Genomic DNA, 21141 nt, shown 5'->3' on the forward strand with positions numbered 1-21141 from the left:
ACACCCTGTGAGGTGGGTGAGGCTGAGAGAGCCCTAATATTACTGAAGAAGAAGGGTTGGTCCTTAGATGCTGCTTTTCTCTACCTGAAGGAGTCTCAAAGTGGTCTACAGTCTCCTTCCCTTTCCTCTCCCCTCAACAGACACCCTGTGAGGGAGGTGGGGCTGAGGGAGCCCAGATATTACTGAAGAGTTGGTTTTTATATGCCGCTTTTCTCTACCCAAAGGAGGCTCAAAGCGGCTTACAGTCACCTTCCCTCCCTCCCTCCCTCCCTCCCTCCACAACAAGCACTCTGTGAGGGAGGGCAGGCTGAGAGAGCCCTGATGTTACTGAAGAAGAAGAGTTGGTTCTTATATGCCGCTTTTCCCTACCCGAAGGAGGCTCAAAGCGGCTTACAATCACTTTCCCATTCCTCTCCCCACAACTGTCACCCTGTGGGGTGGGTGAGGCTGAGAGAGCCCTGATATCACTGCTCGGTCAGAACAGTTTTATCAGTGCTGTGGCAAGCTCAAGGTCACCCAGCTGGCTGCATGTGGGGGAGTGTAGATTCCAACCAGGCTTGCCAGATTACAAGTCCGCACTCTTAACCACTACACTAAGCTGCCCAAGTGGGTTGGCAGAAAGGATTGTATCGGTGCCTGGCTCTTGTGGCCCTTTTTGCATGCCCAAGGAAATGCTGACTTTGGGGTTGGGAGGTAAATTTCCTCCATGCCAGAGAGGCCATTGATTTTTTTTTTGGGGGGGAGGACATTATCTGGACATGGAATTGGGGTCACCATGGGTTTTGAGTTTCCTGCATTGTGCAGGGGGTTAGATTAGATGACCCTGGAAGCCCCTTCCAATTCTATGATTCTGGACACTGAGGTGCATTGGACAGGTGGGGACATACAGGGGCCGCCACCAAGAGTTCAGAGTCGCATCCTCTGTCACACAGAATTAGGAAAACATCTCTTACCTCCTGAGCCCTCGGAATGCAGCATTCCTGCCTGGGAATTCAGAAAGCTCACCTGGGGCTATACTAAGGATACCAGATTGTCCCACTTTGGGAGGGACATCTGGGAGCGCCTGGCAAATTATAATGTTGAATATATATATATATATATATATATATATATATATATATATATATATATATATATATATATATATATATATATATATATATATATATATATATATATACACATACACATACACATACACATACACATACACATACACATACACATACACATACACATACACATACACACACATATATATATATATATATATATATATATATATTACAATACTACTTTTGTGTTTTTGTTGCTCCCTATAGACCAAATTTTTAATCAAGAAACCCCCCCCCCCCCGTCAGTGGTGTCCCGCTTGACCAATGTTAAAATCTGGTCACCTGAGGCTATACTCAGCATAGGAAGGGGGCCTAACAGCCTCCCCAGGAAGCAGCTGAAGATGGTTTTATTTAGGACTGTTCTTGGTTCCATCTACTTTTTAACATTTTATGCCCACAGAGGCTTCCCACAGATGCACAGGGACAGGCTGTGATGATTTCAAACTCGCTTATGTTGCAGTTCTTTGACCCAACCCCAGCCACCAATGCAGAGAAAAATGTCCCCTGAAGCTTGGTTCAAGCCTTTCCAGCCCCACCATCATGGAACCCCCTCTCCACGGAGGGCTGCCTGACTACCGCCAACCTCGAGGAGGCTGCTGAAGAGTCTAATTCAGAAGGGGACCTGTTTAAAGCAGATCAGATGTAGAGTCCAGAAGGGGTTCCTCTAGGACCAGCAGAGTTTCCTTCAAGGGTTTTGTGTGGACACTTCCCCAGAGACAATGTTGGTCTTAAAGGGGCCTCTGCTGCTTCACCCCACCTGGATCTGTCTAAAGCAGTCATGGCAGTTTTAAATGTCAACAGGATTTCTGAACCGTTTTGTGTATTTTGTTTAGAAGATATTTAGAAGATTGCAAGCTGCCTTGGAAGCAAGGAAGGCAAGCAGCTTAATAAACGCTTCCGTAAACCAGAGCTTTGGGCGGGCACCAGGCCAGCCCCCATGAGGACTGATGCCTCTTGGGGATCATGCGCAAGACATGCTGGAAACTGTTGCTCAGGAGGATGAGCATGACTCCTGCGCTTGCAGGGAGGGGGAAAGGTGCACCTCCCCCCCTCATTTATGGCATTAAAGGCACCGCCCCCACAGGAGCATGTCAAGGGACAACTCCCCATGTCACAGGAGGCTGCCTTCTCCTCTTGGCTGGACCCAAAGTTGGCTTCATCCCCTCCCCAGACCAGAGAATGGGCTCTCCACCAGGGTGCATGAGCCACTGAGAAGAACGGGGCTTGTGGATGACGGGCTGTGCTTTGAAGCCCAAACGCCCAGGTTGCTCCTGCCCCTTCTGTGTCTTGCTGCTGCTGCTGCTATCGCCGCCCTTCAATCACCCCGTCCATTAGTTGGGGGGGGGGGGGTTGCAAAAAGAATGCAGACACTGTTCAGCTCGCATTAATTTCCCTCTCAGAATTAAGAAATCAAGCTCTTGGCCATCAAAAAAACTTTGGGTTTTCTCATTATTTCTCTGGGTCTATGTCTGTATCTCGGCCCCTTATCTCCCGGGTCTGAGCATGTCTGTATCTCGGCCCCTTATCTTGGCCCTACCTCCTCCCATTGCTGTCCTGCCTCTTCCCCTCAATATCAGGATCTCTGACCCCCTTGCCCCCCCCCAGCTGTTCTCTCTCCCTCCATTATAGCCGATGTATGTGGTGAGCGTGAGGTGTCCATATTTGATGGTTGCTAGATTGTTTTGAGATGGTCTAGTCCAGGGGTACTCAAACTGCGGCCCTCCAGATGTCCATGGACTACAATTCCCATGAGCCCCTGCCAGCAAACGCTGGCAGGGGCTCATGGGAATTGTAGTCCATGGACATCTGGAGAGCCGCAGTTTGACTCCCCCTGGTGTAGTCTATTTCCACGGGGGTCCCAGGAGGTGTCTTATTCTGCTTGGTGGTCATTTTGCTAGGGTTCCCTCGGACCCTGGATCTCTCTTTGGCAGGGGATCGGTTTCTGTTGTGTTTGGTTGGATTGTGGGTAGCCCCGATGGCTTCTTAAGGCTGCCCATTCTGGTTGTTAGGTGTGCCCAGGGATGTTTGTCTCTGGACGGGTGGCCCTCATTGCCAGCTATGGCGTCTCAGGGTTGCCCAGTCCAGGGTGTAAACTGCACGGAGCTTTTATTCCAACCCCAGATCGATTCAGTCCCTGCCCTCTACACAGAATGCGATTTCCGTTTGGATTTTGGACGATTTTAATTTTCCTTCTGCAGCAAGGAGGATTGATCCGGAGTGACCCTACCTTTATTGTGCGATATCTTAGAGTGCTTTTAAGCCTGAATATCCATTGTGAAAGAAAGCTCCCTGGTAGAGAACCTCTGATAGGCTACACCTGGTCATATGATATGCTTGCCTTAAAGGAGAAGCCCCTAATTTCTCTCAACTTCTGTCGGTCCTGGATTTTTCCTCCCTCCTCTGCCTTTTTTGATCCTCTCCCCCTCCCGTCCAAGAAAAAAAAGAGGCTCCCTGCTTGGCTCCTCTTCCCCCCCCTTCAAGAAAAGAAAGAAGGAGGCTTGCCCCACCCCCACCTCCTGAGCCTCCCTAACCATGTGCAGAAGACTTTCCTGTTTCAATGGGGAGGGGGGGAAGGAAGAATGGAGTTCAAAGCGATCTGAATTCAACAGGATTGACAATGGAATAAAGAAAGTAAGTGCAGACTCTGCCCAGGTGTGTGAAGCGTGCTGAGTGTGTTTGGTGAATGTCATGCAGTGTGTCAGGAGAGGTGTCTGACTTTGATGGAGTTGATGTGTAGGTTGTCATGGTCCTTGGGTGATTTTTTGATTAAGGGGTGAATTACGTGGGGGAGTCAATGTGGGAATGAATTGATTAGGGGTGGTCACTTGGCCAGTTCGGTTGTGTGGTTAGGAGTGCGGACTTCTAATCTGGCATGCCGGGCTTGATTATGCATTCTCCCAAATGCAGCCAGCTGGGTGACCTTGGGCTTGCCACAGCACTGATAAAACTGTTCTGACCGAGCAGGAACATCAGCACTCTCTCAGCCTCACCCACCCCACAGGGTGTCTGTTGTGGGGAGAGGAAAGGGAAGGCAACTGTAAGCCGCTTTGAGCCTCCTTCGGGTAGAGAAAAGTGGCATATAAGAACCAACTCTTATTATTCTTGGACTAGTTCCTTTGGGTTAGACTGGAGAGGGGGGGGGGTCAGTTGAGTTAATTGGGTGTGGACAGATCAGGTTGGATCAACCAATATAAGGGAACAAGCCATCTGGATTCGCTGGAGGTGGGAAGGCAGGTTAAATTAATTAAGGGTATCAATGGGGGTTAAGACTATCAACCATAAAGTGATCAGCTCAGGATGGATTGGAGGGAAGGTAGTGTCAGGGATCAGACAAAGTCCAGTTAGTAAAGTCTGTGATAAAGAGACATGCAGGATTTCAGGATAGGTGAAAATCCAAAGGAGAACTTTATTGAATAGACGATACAGAGTACTGATGCATGCCAAGACCCATTGAGCAGAGGTCTTGGCAGAGACAAAGGCACAGTAGACATCAGGTGATACTTATAGTGCTGACCCAGTAGGGGAGGGGGGCCAAGGTTTAGGTGGGAGACCAAGTGATACAAAGAGGTGCAAAGTTTCCCAGCCAAGCCAGATGACTCCGCTTTGATCCAAACTGTTACATTTCTGTTTCGTTTCCCCGAGCTCAGCAAGGTTGTTGGAATCAGATAGATAAGGGGCCCCGGTGAGAACTTCAGTGGAAGGCAGAGGAGGCCAGGAACTGGGGAAGGATTTATAGTTTTATGATGACACCTGACCTGGAGGCCACCAGGAGATACATACCAAGAGAGGGGGGCATGCACAGGGGGTTCATGACAGGTAGTTGGTGGGTAAGTTAATGGGTTTGTAGTTAATTTGGGGTGAGTTAACAGTAGAGTTGAGTCAATCAGTGACTGGAGTAGCGAATTTGATTAGGTTGGTGGGTTTTAGATGAGTGACTATCCCCCCTCCCTTTTTCCACCTCTTCCCCGCCCCTGTGAGGCCAACGCTTCCGCTGAATTAATGTTTCCTGCCTAAACTGCTTCTCATTGAAATAATTCCGGCCTACTTGAATGCTTCCCGCCTAAATTGTTCTTGCCCACCTGAGTGCTTCCTGGCTAAGTTGTGGTCCGGGGGTGACTTTGGCCAAGTTCTTCCAGCAGACCTCCCGCCACCCACTCCCCCCCCCATGAATTAAAGATGCTGACCAGTTTTGACCCAGTGGGGACCCCCGCGGGCAGAGGCCGTGGCGGCAATGGTGGTCACTGTGGGTGGGTGGGTAATTGTGAGTTCCTGCACTGTGAAGGAGGTTGGCTTGGATGGCCCCGGAGGCCCCTGCTTTCCCCATGGGCTGCAGCAGGATGACCACAGCCCTCTTCTGCTTGGCCCTCCCAGAAAAGCGAGCAGCAGGACAGCCAGGCTCCTCTGGCACCCCACAGCAGAAAACAAGGAGCGAGCGAGCCTCTTGAGGCACCCAAAACAACAGCAGATTTATTGCAGCACAGACATGCACAGAGCGCAGGGCAAGCGTCCAGCACCAACAGTTAACGCTCCGAGGCTGCCTGGGCTGAACGCAAGAGGTCCTGGAAGGCCAGAGGCTGCCGGGACGTGGAAGAACCAGTCAGGCCAGCAGGTCACTGACTGGGAGCGGCATTCGGGTCCAGCGTTTCCCCTCCTCCAGGGGCTCCAGATTGAAAGGAAGGGCCCACTGGTGTCGGCAGGAGCCAGGGGGGCAGGCCGCAGGGAAGCTCTTCTGGGCAGCTCCACCCCCAGAGAGGGAGCATGCAGGCCCATTCCGAGCGAGCGGGAGTGTATGGACATCTGCCCCCCGGAGGGCCGTCAGCCTGTGCGGAAGCAGTCAGTGGCCTCTGTGGCCTGAGCCCGAGGGGAGGTCTCAGCTTCCCACATGTTGGTGTCGATGCTCACTGCTGAATGGCGCAAACTTATGGATGAGCCGCCTCTTCCCCCAGCAGGTCCAGGTAGGCCCCAGGGAGCAGGTCCTCCGGGTCGATGCCCAGCTCTGCCATCAGCTGCTGGGCCACGAGGGCACCCTCCTGCGGGCTCTGATGCTCCTCCAGCACCACCTGCAGGGAGGCAAGAAGGGAGGTGTTCCCACACCTGGGAGCTGGAGGGGGAATCCAGGGGTGGGTGGCCCAGGTGCCTGCAATCCCCCCTCCCCACCCACATGGCGTACAGCTGGCTAGCTTCCCAAGAGGCTGAGAGCTGGGGCTGGACAAACACCCAGACAGCAAGAGCAGCACGCAGATAACCCCCCCAAAAAAAGATATAAGTGGAATTCAGGGGGCATCCTGGGTGGCCGTAGCAGTCCTGGGAACCACACGTAAACACACCATGGCGAGCAAGGTCTAGCATGGGAAGGTAAGGAGGGCCTGCTAGCAGCTTTTCACCCTGTGAGGGCTTCCCAGGAAAATGCCAAAAAACCAAGGGCCCATCAGCTGCGTGAAGTCAAACCTATTAAAAAACTGACATTGGCTGAAAGTATTGTGTGAGATAAGATTGGCCAGGGAAGCCCATTGTAACAAGAAAAGATTTTTCAGTTATGTGAGGATCAAACATAAAGTAAAGGAGGCAATAGGCCCACTGTTGGGTGGGGATGGACAAACTCTAACAGAAGATGCAGAGAAAGCAGAAAGGCTAGTGCCTATTTTACATCTGTTTTTTTCCCACAGGTCAAAGGGTTTAGGGACATCTAGAGATGGCCGTAGCCAAAGGACAGTGTCTGGGTGGCAGGTTGACATGGACAGAGAGGTTGTCAAGAGGCATTTAGCTGCACTGGATGAGTTCAAATCCCCTTGGCCAGATGAAAGGCACCTGAGAGTGCTCAAAGAACTTTCCGGAGAACTTGCAGAACCCTTGTCCATCATCTTCAGGACCTCTTTAAGGACTGGAGATGTCCTGGAGGACTGGAAGAGAGCAAACCTTATTCTGATCTTCAAAAAAGGGAGGAAGGATGACCCGGGAAACTACAGACCAGTGAGTCTGACCTCTGTTGTGGGGAAGATAATGGAGCAGATATTAAAGGGAGCGATCTGCAAACATCTGGAGGACAATTTGGTGATCCAAGGAAGTCAGCATGGATTTGTCTCCAACAGGTCCTGCCAGACCAACCTGGTTTCCTTTTTTGACCAAGTAACAGGTTTGCTGGATCGTGGAAATTCAGTTGATGTCGTTTACTTGGATTTTAGTAAAGCTTTTGATAAGGTTCCTTATGATGCTCTGATGGATAAATTGAAGGACTGCAATCTGGATTTTCAGATAATTTTTCAGATAGATACACACTTTTCTTGGATGTTTTAGGATGCTTTGGGCTGATCCTGTGTTGAGCAGGTGGTTGGACTAGATGGCCTGTATGGCCAACTCTATGATTCTATGATAAGAATCTCAGAAGGGCCCAGCTGGGTCAGACCAGGGAGGGCCCATCCAGTCCAGCCTCCCGTCTCACCCAGGGGCCAGCCAGTTCCTCTGCAGGTCCAGCCACAGGGCAGAGAGGCCGAGGCCTTCCCCTGAGAACACCCTCAGAAGAGCCCTGCTGGGTCAGGCCAGGGAGGGTCCCTCCAGTCCAGCCTCCCATCTCACCCAGGGGCCAGCCAGTTCCTCTGCAGGGCCAGCCACAGGGCAGAGAGTCCAAGGCCTTCCTCTGAGAAGACCCTCAGAAGAGCCCTGCTGGGTCAGGCTAGGGAGGGTCCCTCCAGTCCAGCCTCCCATCTCACTCAGGGGCCAGCCAGTTCCTCCTCAGGTCCAGCCACAGGGCAGAGAGGCCGAGGCCTTCCCCTGAGAAGACCTTCAGAAGAGCCCTGCTGGGTCAGGCCAGGGAGGGTCCCTCCAGTCCAGCCTCCTGTCTCACTCAGGGGCCAGCCAGTTCTTCTGCAGGGCCAGCCACAGGGCAGAGAGGCCGAGGCCTTCCCCTGAGAAGACCCTCAGAAGAGCACTGCTGGGTCAGACCAGGGGTCCATCCAGTCCAGCCTCCTGTCTCACACAGGGGCCAGCCAGTTCCTCTGCAGGGCCAGCCACAGGGCAGAGAAACCAAGGCCTTCATAAGAAGAGTTCTGCTGAGTCAGACCAATGGCCCATTTGTTCCAGCATTCTAACTCTGGAGGGCCAACAGCAGCCCCCCCCCCCGCCCCCTTCTGTCCCTAAGGAAATGGGCAGAGGCTACGTGAAGCCAGGATTTGGAAGGGATGCTGCCAAGATGGGTCTCTGTGACCTGCCTGGACTCCTGCCTCTGCTTTTTCTCTGTGAGGCTGCCCTCAACCCCCATCTCTCCTGCCCCCCCCCCCCCCCCGCTGGCCTCCTCTGCCTGCCAGTCCATCCTGCTCCCCCTTAGCCCTGGTCCTGAGCCCCATTTGCCTCTGGCTCAAGCCCCAGCTGAGGTCTCATTGTCTGAACTTCTTCCCTGAACCTGCTGACAATGCAGGCTGGGCGTTCTGCTTCCTGGTTGTACACTGGGAAGAAGCCCCCGAAAACACCTCCGCCATGCCGCCATTGGCAGCTTCACTTGCCTCCAACTCCATGAAGTCGCCCAGCCCTTCCACACGATCCAGGTGGACACGCGTCTGGCCCACCTGGTAGACACGGCGCTCCTTCTTCACCACGCCCCTCACGCCCAGAGCCTGGGAGAGCACAGCCTGCAGAGGAAAGGGGCAGCCCTGCTCAGAGCTCTGCATGCGGAAGCTGCCCCCCTCCAGGGCAACTTCTCCCACTCAAAGGCTCCAGGGGCTCCAGCCGTAGGGAAGGCTGCCTTGGGGGAAGCTCTGCCCCTCAGAGGGTTCTCTGCCCAGGTCCAGTCCAACCAGGCCATGCCACACCTTAGAAGGCTTCCAGGTGACCCCTGGCAGTCTCAGGGCCGACTTCTGCCAGATCCCGCCTGGTCAATGACGCCCACATGACTGAGGAGCAGCCATCTGCTCGACGGTTGGAGTCAGGACGCTCTTCTGGGAGAACTGTTGGGCCAGTTTGGGAGACCTAACACATTTTGCTCTGGCCCAGAAAAAGAGATGGTTTTGCAGAGGGAGGCGGGAAGGGCCTGGAAAGGCTTCCTGAGAAAAAACTGCTACAGAGCCCACCCTTGCGCCTTCATTGGCACTGTAGCTTTTTATAATAAACACATGAAAAGGACACCGTGTTTCCTGTCCGGCTAATGTGGATCCCCCCCCCCCCCCCACACACACACGCACTGTTCTGGAGGACCCAGGCAGCTGGATGTTTTTTGTGGCTTCCGAGGCCCTACCCTGATTAGCTTCCCCAAGTGGGACCTCTGTGATCGGTTCAGGGCTCGAAAGGCCAGGGGGTTCGGTCTGTCTGGAGAATGTCCAGGCTGCACGTCACAATCATGGCTTTGGAGAAGACAGCGGCTTCCATAGGAACGGCAACCAAAGCTCACCACCCCTGGTCCATGAAGAGCCTCCCCACATCCCCCCAGGGACGGTGTGCCAGGAAACCACTCCTTCTCTGTCACCTGGGGGAGCCCCACCTCTCACCGTCAGGCCGGCAGGATCTTCTGTGGGGGAGACAGCACAGCAGCAGAGCTTTGGGCCTTCTGCATCAGGGCGCTCGTAGAAGATCAGCTGGCCATGGCCATCCTGCAAAGTTAACCGGGGCCCCAGCGTGTCATGTGGGCAGCGAAGGGGCCCTTTCCTGCAAAACCTCAAGGCAGAGCGTTGCACAGGGGACGGGGGCAGGTGCTCTTTGCCGCTGAAAACACACCAAGCTCCCTCAGGCTGCACCAGAGCACAGCCAGGGTTGTCTGCACTGACTGGCAGCAGACTCTTTCACGTGCCGGGGACTGACTTTGGGGCCTTCTGCGCGCCAAGCAGAGGTTCTGCCGCTGTGCCAGGGCCCCTCTCTTGCCCACAGTCTGTCTGCTCAGCTGAGAAATCAGAGCAGGAAGAGCCCTGGGTGGAAACGATGCATCTTCCAGATGGGACCCAAAATGAACAGCCTGTTTGGGAAGGAAGCTTTTCGTGTGACGCTTCCCAAAGGGAACAGCCGTAACCAAGCTGCTGGCTCAGGGGAGCACTTTGGCCTTGCCTACACCAAAAACTTGCCCAAGGGAAACCGTCCCCCTCCCCACCCCGGGCAGCAGCACAGGCTGTCGCTTGAGGAAATGTCTGGCGCTCTCCATGGCTGGCTCTCTCTCAGCAGCCCAGGGACACGGGCAGAGGTTTCCCACGAAGGAACAGGGTCCCTATTGCAGCAGCCTGCAGGAAAGTTTGCGCCCCGCAATCTAGCTTCCAGGAGCCCAGCCTTTTCCAGCAGGGTTTGGCGCTGACTGTGGAGGAGGAGATATTCTGCCCCTCTCCTCTCCAGTTCCCTGTTACTCCTGGGTATTCCAAGCCCAGCAGGTTCTCTGTGAGACTACAGATGAGCTTAGAATCCGAGAGCTGGGAAGACCCATGGAGGCCATCTAGTCCAACCCCCTGCTCACAGTAGGATCTGCCTAAGGCACCCCTGACAAGCTCAGACCCCCGGTCATGTTCTCCTAGCCAGGTCTGAAATCCAGGGGGCTTGCACAGCCTCAGGGAGTGGGCCCTGATCCCCTTGTGCTGCAGTCCGTCCAGCACTGTGGAAGGGGCAGCCAGAAGATGAGAACCAAGCGTATGGTCGAGGCCAACAAGTTGTTGTTGTCAGGTGCGAAGTCGTGTCCGACCCATCGCGACCCCCTGGACAAGGATCCTCCAGGCCCTCCTGTCCTCTGCCGACTGCTTCAGGGACTCCATCCAGCCAACAACTTGGGCCCCCCAGAAGCCCACCCCTCCCCAGTCATGCCCAACTGAGGCGACACAGGAGGACGCATGATGAGTTCAAAGGGCTCATGCAACCTTGCGTTGTGCTACAGACCCAGGGTCGGAGAGCCGCAAGGGAGGGTGGCACAGACACATAATAATAAAAGAAAATAAAACTAAATAAATAAAGGCTTGCAGAAGAAGGAAGCGCCAGACATGTCTTAGTAACCCTGCAAACCCCAGCCCACCTTGATTCCGCCCCTCAACCTGCGGTTTGGGGCTGGGGGCTTTCCTGCCCGGGGGCCCTGCGGGGTTCGCTCGCGGCGGGAGTTTGGGGGGCAGGCAGGAAGCCTGGGCTGGTCGCATCACGCGCCGGGAGGCCCAGGCCAGGCAAAGAGCGAGCCTCCTCCTCCCCTCCCCCCCCCGGTCTGGCCTGCCTCGCGGGGCCGTCGTGCGGGTCTCTCACCGCGGAGTGGCGCAGCTTGAGGCGCCCGCGGGGCGCGGCGAAGAAGGTGTCGCTGTGGGCCTCGAGGCGGGCCGGGGAGCCGCTCAGCCGCTCGGCCAGCCCGGCCAGGAGGGCCGGATCCCGCGCGCGCGCCTTCACCTCCACGCGCCCCGCCATGCCCGCGCCGCGCGCCGCCGCCGCCGCCGGAGGAGGGGGGGAGGAGGGGCAGGAGGGGAAGGGGCGGGGCGAGGGCTGCGGCTCCCCATTGGCCACGCGCCGCGCGCCTGCTCCCGGCGGAGGCGCCCGATTGGCCCGGCGCGGCGATTGGCGGAGACGGCTGGGCTGGGATGGAGGCGGAGGGGCCCGCGGGAGATGCCTCCGCGCCCCCCGGCGCCCCCCCGCCCGCGCCCGCGCCCCCCGCCGCCCCCCCGCCGCCCGTGCCCGCGCCCGTGCCCGTGCCCGCGCCCACCCGCCGCCGCGCCTTCCGCTGGTGCCGCCAGTTCCTCGCCGGCGCCTGGCGCCGCCTGCCGGGCCCCGAGCACCTCCACGTCGCCCCCGTCAGGTAGCCACCCCCCGGGCGGGAGCAGGGCGGGAGCAGGGAGGGAGGGAGAAGGGGGCCTCCGCCCTGCCCACCCCCAAGGGAGCCCGGGAGAGGGGGCCAGGGGCAGGGCCCCGTAGGAGAGGGCGCCGAGGCAAGGGGGCGAGTTCAAGTCCAGCGCCTGGAGCCCTTCCAGAAGGCCACGGGAGGGAGGGGGGGGGGCGACCAGAGCCTTAAGTCATGGGCGGGCCCAGGAGGGTTGGCCTGGCCCTGGCACAGACCCTGCTCCCCGGGGTCACGTTGGTCTCACTGTAGCTGAGCAGAAACATGGCTGGCCACGGAAAACAGACAGCTCCAAACCTTGGGTCCCCCTGGCCCCACACGTGGACCCCGCATCCCCCCCCCCCAAGGTCTCTCCACTCTCCCCACCCCCTGCCCATCCCCCTGGGGGTGCTGGTGCTCCGCTTCAGGGCGTCCTCCAGGGTTCCGCTTTCCCCTCACCTTCCTTCCTTCCTCCTTGCTCTTCCCCCTGCAGCGGAGGACTCAGCAACCTCCTGTACAGGTGCACCCTGCCCGATCACATTGCGACGGCCGAGGACGAGCCACGGCAGGTGCTCTTGCGGGTGTACGGGGCCATCCTCCAGGTGAGGCCTTTGCGAGGCTGCTGCTGCCCCCCCCCCCAGCTAAGCCACCCCATTGCTTTCTGAATGCTACGCAGGAGGCCGTCTGATCTGGCTCCCCTTCTCTGGCCCTGCAGATGGCCCTTACTTCCTGCCCACCTTTCGGCTGTCCCTGTTCCTTGTAGAGTGTCAGAGCCATTATCTCCATGGCTGTTGAGTCATAGAATCCAATCCTAGAGTGGGAAGGGGCCAAAGAGGCCATCTAGTCCCACCCCCTGCTCAGTGCAGGGTCAGCCTGAAGCATCCAGGAGAAGGATCTGTCCAGCCGCTGCTTGAAGACGGCCACTGAGGGCGAGCTCCCCACCTCCACAGGCAGCCCGTTCCACTGCTGAACTAGACTCCTAGAATCCTAGAGGGGGAAGGGGCCATGCAGGCCATCCAGTCCCACCCCCTGCTCAGTGCAGGGTCAGCCTCCAGCATCCAGGAGAAGGATCTGTCCAGCCGCTGCTTGGAGATGGCCAGTGAGGGGGAGCTCCCCACCTCCTGAGTCAGCCCCTTCCACTGCTGAACTAGACTCCTAGAATCCTAGAGTGGGAAGGGGCCATGCAGGCCATCTAGTCCCACCCCCTGCTCAGTGCAGGATCTGCCTCCAGCATCCAGGGCCTGCTCCCTGCCCTTTCCAATCTGCCAAGGGAGTCATGAAATGCCCCCCCTCCCCCCGTGCTGCTTGTCTCGCTTCTTCTGGAGGCGGTCTTTGTGGAGTCGTTTCGGACATCTGCGTCTGGCCGAGCCCGCCTGAGGGGTCCCTGCGTGGCCCTGGGGGAAGGCCGGCTCTCCTCGTGCCCTTCTCTCCCTGCCAGGGCGTGGACTCGCTGGTTCTCGAGAGCGTCATGTTTGCCATCCTGGCGGAGCGGTCCCTGGGGCCACGGCTCTACGGCATCTTCCCGCAGGGGCGCCTGGAGGAGTACATCCCGGTAGAGCGGTGACCCTTTCTCTTTCCCCTTCTCCCCCGTGCACGGAGCCTTGGGGCTGGCTGCAGCCCTCCTGCTGACCCCATCCTTTGGCCCAATCAGAGGTCGCCTGGCATAAAGCCCTGCTCAGCCATGAAGCACCGGGGGGGGGGGGGGGGCTGGGCTGGGCAGTCTCTCTGTTCCTCCCCTGAACCCACCTGCCAGGGTTGTTGTGGGGCCCAAATTATGCTTCCCCGCATCCAACAGTGACAATGGGCCACTGTGTCTAGAGATGGGAATACTCTGTCTGGGGCAGGGATGCTCTGTCATCTGGTGCTTGGGGAGCACAGTGGGAGGGCCTGAGGGCACCTGGATTTTGGCCCCTGTGTACCAAGATGGCTTCTCAAGATGGGCCTGATCCAAGATGGCTTCTCTGTCGTCCTTCAGTTTAGGGGGAAACGTGATTCTTGCTACCAACAGTGATGGGCACCAGGTTCCCGGGCCGGCCTGCCCACGCCCAGAGGAGGCCCCTCGCTGTGTTCTGGCTTCCGCCCCTCTTGCCTGGGCCTGCCTTGCCCAGAAGCACCCCCTTTGCTGGCCTCTCAGGAGGTTTGGGGTGCCCCTTCTCTCTCCCCCGCCCTTCCCCACCCGTTGACAGAGGGCGGGCTGCCTCAGGAGTCCCCGGTGAGCTGGGTGGACATTGGAATCTGTCCTGTAGGCGGACCCCCTGCCTGCTCCACCCCCTGGCCTTTGCTCCCTGGCTTGGCCCGGAGGCCCCCCCCCCCCTCCTCTCACGTCACAGGGACGTGCTCCTCCCAGAGGTGGGTCACCTGCCGCTTGAACCTGTGCTGGAGGGGCACAGTGCAGCCGTTTGCCGCCGTAGAAGCCAGAGCTCCTGTTGACGATGCCCCTCCCCCTGCCTCACGCGGCTGTGTGTCCTTCTTGCTCCCAGAGCCGCCGCCTTCTGACGGAGGACCTGTCCGATGCGAGCATCTCGGGGGAGATCGCGGAGAAGATGGCACGCTTCCACGGCATGGTTATGCCCTTCAACAAGGAGCCCAAGTGGCTGTTTGGGACCATGGAGAGGTACTGGAGTCGATGCCTTGGGGGGGTCCTGGTTTGGCTGCTGGAGTCGGCCGTGCATGGGGCTGCCCTCGGTGACAGCTGCTAAGCTCCAGGGGGTGATGTGGGCAAAGGGTCAGTGAGAGTGTGGGGCGCTGGTGTGCCGTCTCCGCAGAGGCCTTCTGACCACCGTTCCAGGGGCTGGGCTTGACTTCCAGGCCCCGAGTGCCTTCCACAGGCCCCCTGTGTGTTCCGTCCCTCTATCCCTCCTGGGGAAATCCTGCTGCAGACGCCCCTGGGAGAGTTCCATCCTGGCCAACAACCTAGAGCAGGGGTAGTCAACCAGTGGTCCTCCAGATATTCATGGACTACAATTCCCATGAGCAAACGCTGGCAGGGGCTCGTGGGAATTGTAGTCCATGAACATCTGGAGGACCACAGGTTGACTACCCCTGACCTAGAGGACGCGGAGTCATAGGGGGTGGTGTGGGGGGCAGGAGGCGGCTTTTCTACTCCTGCCAATCTGAGACGGGGTGCTGAGGCAGCAGAGAGTTAACAAGAGACCCATACCCCCCCCCCCATTTTGCTCCCAGGTACTTGAAGCAGATCTCGGAACTCACCTTCTCCCAAGAGGCTCAGCTACGGAAGCTCAACAGGCTCAAGGCGTACCAGCTGGAGGCCGAAATGCACAGCCTCAGGTGAGCAGCCAGCTGCAGGGGGAGAGGTGTCCTGGGGTGGCTGCTCTCAGCCTCTCCTCTTGGTGCAGGTCAGTCCGCTTGCTGTGGAAACGGCTGTGCTGGATTGGGCCCCTGCTCTTGGTTTCCCCCTTGGGGAGGGGCCCTGGCTCCCTCTGCAACATCTCCAGCAAAAAGGACCAGGCCGGAGGGGGAGGGGGAGGAAGAGCTTTCTCCGCCGGAGACCCCGGAGAGCAGCTGCCACTGGCCGGGAGGGGCTCGGGGCCTGGCTGAGCAGTTGGCAGCATCCTGGGTTTGTGTCTGAGAGGAGGAAGTTCCGAAGCAGGGCACAGCGGTGGCAGCTGCCCCACTCCCTGCCCTCCGTAGGCCCCAAGGCCTCTGCTCAGGGGGCTGGCCGCTGGCTGTCGTGGCTGGCAGCCAAGAGCTGATGTGTTGGCCACACATCTAGTCTGCCTTTTCTTTTCTGCTGGTGGTGACTCTGTTTTCCGCACTCCCCTCCCTGCCAGTCCACGTGCCCTTCTGGGAGCCAGCAGGGGAGGGAGAGTGGAGGGGACCTGCTCCCTGTGCCAACCCCCCTGTCTCTTGGATTCCCTGCAGGGCCCTCCTGGAGGCCACGCCGTCCCCCGTGGTTTTCTGCCACAACGACGTGCAAGAAGGTGAGAGGGGGGCAGGGAGCCATGGGGGGGGGCTGCAGCAGCCCCTGAGAAGAGGAAGCGGGGCTCTTTCCCAGATCCTGGGGGAGGAGGGGGGTCTTGAGCCTGCTGCGGTGACTCCTTCCCTCCCCCTGCCTGCCTGCCTGCAGAGTGAGGACAGGGAACCTTTGCCTGCATCCCCAGGGAACATTCTGCTCCTCGCTGGGCGGGAGAGCCTCCCCTCCGACCGCCTCATGCTGATTGACTTTGAGTACAGCAGCTACAACTACAGGTGAGCCTTTGGAGAGGCAGGGAAAGAGCCCCCCCCCCCCCCCCGCGCACAAAGAGGGGCTCTTTCTCTGGCACAGAGGCTGGCATTTTCCTTAGCCAGGAAGGTGGGTCCCACCTTTTCTCCAGCTCTTCTTTGGGCAAAACTACATGAGGCTTTTTCTTAAGGCGTCACGGGTGGGGCCCCCAGACCCAAATGGCTTTTCATGCAGCCCTCCAGTTGTCACTAAGTTTGCTTTCCAAGCCCACCAGAACCTGACTTGGCTTTGGGGCCTTAATGCAGGTGTGGGGGGGGGATGGTTTGCCCCATGCTATTTCCTTGAGCCAAAAGGGCCCCCGTGGGGGAATTCCTGGCGTGAATTTGGGCCTGTGGGTGGCGTATTCAGCAGGTGCTCAAGGAGACAGCAGGGCCTGCCATGGCAACGCACCTTCCCCTGTGGTGGTGGGACTCTGCCGGCAGACAGACTCCTGGGCCTCAGGAGGGCCCGTGGCAGCAGCAGCTGAGAGACGGCTTTTCCTCTCCCCAGGGGTTTCGACATCGCCAACCACTTCTGTGAATGGATGTACAACTACTTGCATGACCAGTGGCCTTTCTACAAAGCCAGCGCAGAAAACTACCCCAGCCGCTCCCAACAGGTAATCCAACCCGGACTAGTAAGAAAAAGGTTTTCTTTTCTGTATTTAGGGAGCCGCGTCCTAAGTGCATAAAAGGGGCAGTTGTAAAGTGCCTGTAAAATCGGCCTCTGCTGAGACAAGGGAGGTGAAAAGGCCCGAGCCCTTTGGCCACAGAGCAGGCCTGAAACAAGCCCTCGCGTGCCAAGCGGCCCGGGCAGCCCAGGACTTGCCCCAGAAGACTCTGATCCAGGAGCACGTGGTGCGATGCCCCTGGGCAGAGGGCAGGGCGTTCTCTGAGAGGCAACGGGACAGGTTGAGATCTCTGCCCAAGTTGGGGATTCACTGAGAAATCGCTGCCAGGGGCAAAAATGTTCCACCGCAGAGGGCGAAGGATCCAGAGGGTTTTGGGAAGCCAGCCTGGCTTTCTGTCTCAGCACCTGTGGGGAAAGACCTTGAACACAGGCCAGCCGAGTGGGACACATCGGCAAGGACTTGGCAGGCAACTTGCTTTCCCACACACACGTGGAGCTGCCTTGTCCGGTGTTGTCAGCTCAGACTGGCAGCAGCTCTCCAGGACTGCAGGAAGAGGAAGGCCTGTCACGTCATCCTTTTATCCGGAGAGGCCGGGGGTCGAACCTGCGGCCAAGCAGAGGCTTAACCACCAAGATGCAGCCCCTGCCTCACATTCGCAGTGACTCAGTGGTACTTCCCTGGTCTGACCCCACAGAGCTCTTCAGATGTTCTTATGAAGGCCTCGGCCTCTCTGCCCTGTTACTGGTCCTGCAGGGGAACTGGCTGGCCCCTGGGGGAGACGGGAGGCTGGACTGGAGGCTGGCCCCTGGGTGAGATGGGAGGCCTGGCCTGACCCAGCAGGGCTCTTCTGAGGGTCTTCTCAGGGGAAGGCCTCGGCCTCTCTGCCCTGGGGCTGGCCCTGCAGAGGAACTGGCTGGCCCCTGGGTGAGACGGGAGGCTGGACTGGAGGGACCCTCCCTGGCCTGACCCAGCAGGGCTCTTCTGAGGGTCTTCTCAGGGGAAGGCCTCGGCCTCTCTGCCCTGTGGCTGGCCCTGCAGAGGAACTGGCTGGCCCCTGGGTGAGACGGGAGGCTGGACTGGAGGGACCCTCCCTGGCCTGACCCAGCAGGGCTCTTCTGAGGGTCTTCTCAGGGGAAGGCCTCGGCCTCTCTGCCCTGTGGCTGGCCCTGCAGAGGAACTGGCTGGCCCCTGGGTGAGACGGGAGGCGGGATTGGAGGGGCCCTCCCTGGTCTGACCCAGCAGGGCTCTTCTTTTGACTGTTTTCCACACCCCGTTGATGCCCCGTCCTTGCTCATCCCCCAGCTATGTCTCTGTGGGGAGCTGGACTGCCATGGAGGTCTCCCACCCTGCTCGGTAAAGTGCAGTTAGCTGCCCGAGCACTTGTCTAGCAACCAGACCTCCCCCCCCCTTTTCCCAGTGGCTCTTTGACTTGCTCTCTCTGCAGCTGCACTTCATCCGGAGCTACCTGTCGGAGGCCAATGGGAAGAGTGCCCCCCCCTCCCCAGAAGAACAGGAGCGCCTTGAGGCAGAGATGCTGCTGGAGATCAGCAGGTCGGTGGCTGGGGGGGGGAGCAGAGATGCGGGGGGGGGGGAGATCTTGTTGGGCCCTGTGATGGATCCTCAGAGATCTCTGATCTGTCTTACGCTCCCCAATCTGGGGAGAAGCCAAGTGGTGTCTTGCTTGCTGTCTTTGGAGAGGAAATGGTGGCGTTTCTTGGGGGGGGGGGGGCATTTCTAAAAACACCCACCTTGATTGTGCTTCCCTCCCATGTTCCCCCCCCCCCATGTCCCCCCAGGTTCACGTTGGCCTCCCACTTCTTCTGGGGCCTGTGGTCCATCTTGCAGGCCAAGATCTCCACCATTGAGTTTGGCTACTTGGTGAGTGGGTGAGGGCAGAAGGCAGGCACCCCCCCCCCTTGCAGGTCTGCTTCCACAGGCTGCTGCACATCCCCACCCCCACCCCCACCCCCACCCCGACCTGCAGAGGCTGGAAAGAGCAGCCAGACGAAATTCCTGCTTCTCGGCCGGTGATTGTGGGACTGAAGGTGGCTCCTTGAACCCTCTGAAGGCAGCGAGTGCTTGGGTGGCCGCTGGGGGTCTCCTCTGCCTCCCTCCTGCTCCCTGAGTGGCCTCTCCGTCTGCCCCCCAGGAGTACGCCCAGGGCCGCTTGGAGGCCTACTTCCAGCAGAAGGCGCTGTGCGAGTGACCCCTCCCTTCCCGGGTCGCCCAGCTGGCGGAAGCGACTGCACCGTGGACCTTGGAGGACCTCAGCGTGGACCAAAAGCCTCGAACGCAGCCCGGCTGGCCGGCCAGCCCCTGTTCTGCAACTACATTTCTGTGGGGGGGGTGAGGTCAGCCTCCCCGGGGCTGGTGCCGGTTGGCCAAAGAAGGCAAAGCTGTCAGCTTGACCAGGCACCCCAGCAGGGAATGTGGGGGATCCTGGGAGCCCAAGGAGGGCGGGGGGGAGGGGAGGCGGGCCAGGGGCCCCTTCATCGCCCCCCGCCCTGGCCCTCTTTTCCTCCCCGGCAAGGCAGAGGCCGGCCCCAGGGGCAGCTGCTCTGAGGACTGGTGGGCACAGGGGTCTCTGGGTAGGCCTCCCCATCCTGACGGGGCATTTTGATCCGGTTGTCATTGTTGACGTTGTATTTGTACAAGTGTGTTGTACGGGAGCTGCCTCCCCCACTCCGCTCAGGGGGGTCTATTGCTCAGATGTCCCCCCCCCCAGCTGTGGAACTGCTTTGCTGCCTTCGTCAATAAAGCAGCGGCATCCTTGGCGTGCTGGGGAGGGGGGGGGGCCCCTCTCCTGACCTTGTGGCTGGGAGCCTGGGGGCAGAGCGTGCCCAAGAGGGTCCTTCTCTTCGCTCTCACTACAAAGCTGGAGGCCGCGTCTGAGTGGCAGAGCCTCTGCTGGACACGCAGGAGGTCCCCGGTTCGGTCTGGGCAGCATGTCCAGTTTAGCCGGGCCAGGCCTCGAGAGGCCGCAGAGGGGCCAGTGATGTCCCTGAGGGCGAAAGGCCTGATTGAGGGTGAGGCACCTTCCTACGTCTGCTAAGAGGAATTATTACTGTATCACTAATCATAAATTAAGCCAATAATAAATAAATACAATAACTACATCCAGGCGGGGAGCCTTGTTGGTCTGAAGCAACAGAAGAGCATTTGAGTCCAGGGGCCCTTTGAGACCAGTTGAGTTTGATTCTGAGTCTGCCCTTTCACGTGCAGCCTGTTGCCTGGAGTTCAGCTGGGAGCTCTTGCAGGCGGCCCCCAACTCTTCTGGGGCACTAAGGAGAGCTAGAGCCTGCCTTTCACATCTGGCATTCCCCGGGAAGTTCGGAGAATGGCTGAAACCGCAGGGGGAGCCAGCAGGTTCCCTTTCCAGCCCCAAGGATGGAAAGCTATTTTTTCTCTGCGCTTTCCCATCTGATACTTCTGGGGCCCATGCAGCAGCAATGCTCCCAGCCCCATAGCTGGCCCACAAATGCCCCCCTGTCCTGGCTGTGGCAAGCAGAAGTGCGGCCTGCCCCTGGCCCCCGCAGCAGAGGGTGAAAGGCAGTGCCCTGGACTCAGCAGCCTGTGGGAGGAGGGGGGGGTAGCAAGGCCTGCCTCAGTTGGCCCACTGGGCCTTGCCCCATCAAAAACTGGCCCCAGACCCATAAGCTAGAAGACCCAAGAGCTGAAGCCAAAAGAAGACCCCAAAAACAATAGATAGTGACAGCCCAACTCACAAGCCATGTGAAGCACACGGCTGCTCAGGGGCTCCTTACCCCCCCCCCCACACTCACACACAGACTCCTCCCTCCCATTCCTCACCTGCCCTCGCCACCTCCACCTCTTGCTTACCTGGCCTCCTCCCTGGTCCCCCACCCGGACTCCCCCCTCCCCCCACCAGACTCCCTCCCCATCTCCCCACCTGCACAGTGGTGCAGGCCTGACCGGCCACTGCCTCCCAGCTGCCGAGAGCTCACACAGGGGCAGCGGTGGGCCAGGCAGCCGCTGCACCACCCCACAACGTCCGAGGCCACCTCAGGCCGTGCGGCAGTGGCTCAGCCCCCTCCCACTATGACCTGTGCTGCCCCGGCCTCTTCCAGCAGGGCCCTGGGCCAGGACTTCGGACACCGTGTCCGTACTTACATCCCTTTCAGGGGGAGCGCTAGAGGATGTCCCCCATCAAAACGCGCCAACCTGTGGAAGGAAGAGCAATGCGAAACTTGTGGTGCTGGGGGTGGGGGGAGCCCCCCAGCCTCTCTAGCCCGGAAGGGTTGCACCCCTGCTGTGTACCTGGACCGTGGGGGCGGGGCAGGGAGCCAAGAGTAATCCTTCCCTCCGTCTTGGGGCGGGGGGGGGGAGGCCGGCCTGGGCAGGGTGGAGCTTGCAGGGGCTGCCCTGGGGGAGCCAAATGCTGAAGGGGACCGGTCCAAGTTGCGTGAGG

General features: G+C 58.8%; 2 protein-coding genes across 4 annotated transcripts; one reads left to right on the forward strand and one right to left on the reverse strand.

Moving 5' to 3' along the window:
- Positions 1–5556: 5556 nt before the first annotated feature.
- LOC143838755 (adenylate cyclase CyaB-like) lies at positions 5557–11505 on the reverse strand. Of its 3 annotated transcripts, XM_077340572.1 has the most exons (4): positions 11301–11500; positions 9590–9691; positions 8612–8737; positions 5557–6175 (listed from the first exon to the last, which is right to left on the reverse strand). In XM_077340572.1, the coding sequence occupies exons 1-4, from the start codon at positions 11454–11456 to the stop codon at positions 6035–6037; spliced, it is 525 nt and encodes a 174-aa protein (XP_077196687.1). In that variant the 5' UTR covers positions 11457–11500; the 3' UTR covers positions 5557–6034. The 3 variants fall into 3 exon arrangements, with proteins under 3 accessions (XP_077196687.1, XP_077196689.1, XP_077196688.1); XM_077340574.1 differs by lacking the exon at positions 8612–8737 and having other exon boundaries at positions 11301–11505; XM_077340573.1 differs by lacking the exon at positions 9590–9691 and having other exon boundaries at positions 11301–11503.
- Positions 11506–11611: 106 nt separating this feature from the next.
- Positions 11612–19828, forward strand: CHKB (choline kinase beta). Its single transcript, XM_077340571.1, has 11 exons — positions 11612–11841; positions 12353–12461; positions 13298–13411; positions 14340–14473; positions 15043–15147; positions 15742–15800; positions 15981–16068; positions 16592–16700; positions 18157–18263; positions 18509–18590; positions 18862–19828. The coding sequence occupies exons 1-11, from the start codon at positions 11627–11629 to the stop codon at positions 18916–18918; spliced, it is 1179 nt and encodes a 392-aa protein (XP_077196686.1). The 5' UTR covers positions 11612–11626; the 3' UTR covers positions 18919–19828.
- Positions 19829–21141: the final 1313 nt, after the last annotated feature.

Source organism: Paroedura picta, chromosome 5 (assembly GCF_049243985.1).
Source record: "Paroedura picta isolate Pp20150507F chromosome 5, Ppicta_v3.0, whole genome shotgun sequence".
Lineage (NCBI taxonomy): Eukaryota > Metazoa > Chordata > Lepidosauria > Squamata > Gekkonidae > Paroedura > Paroedura picta.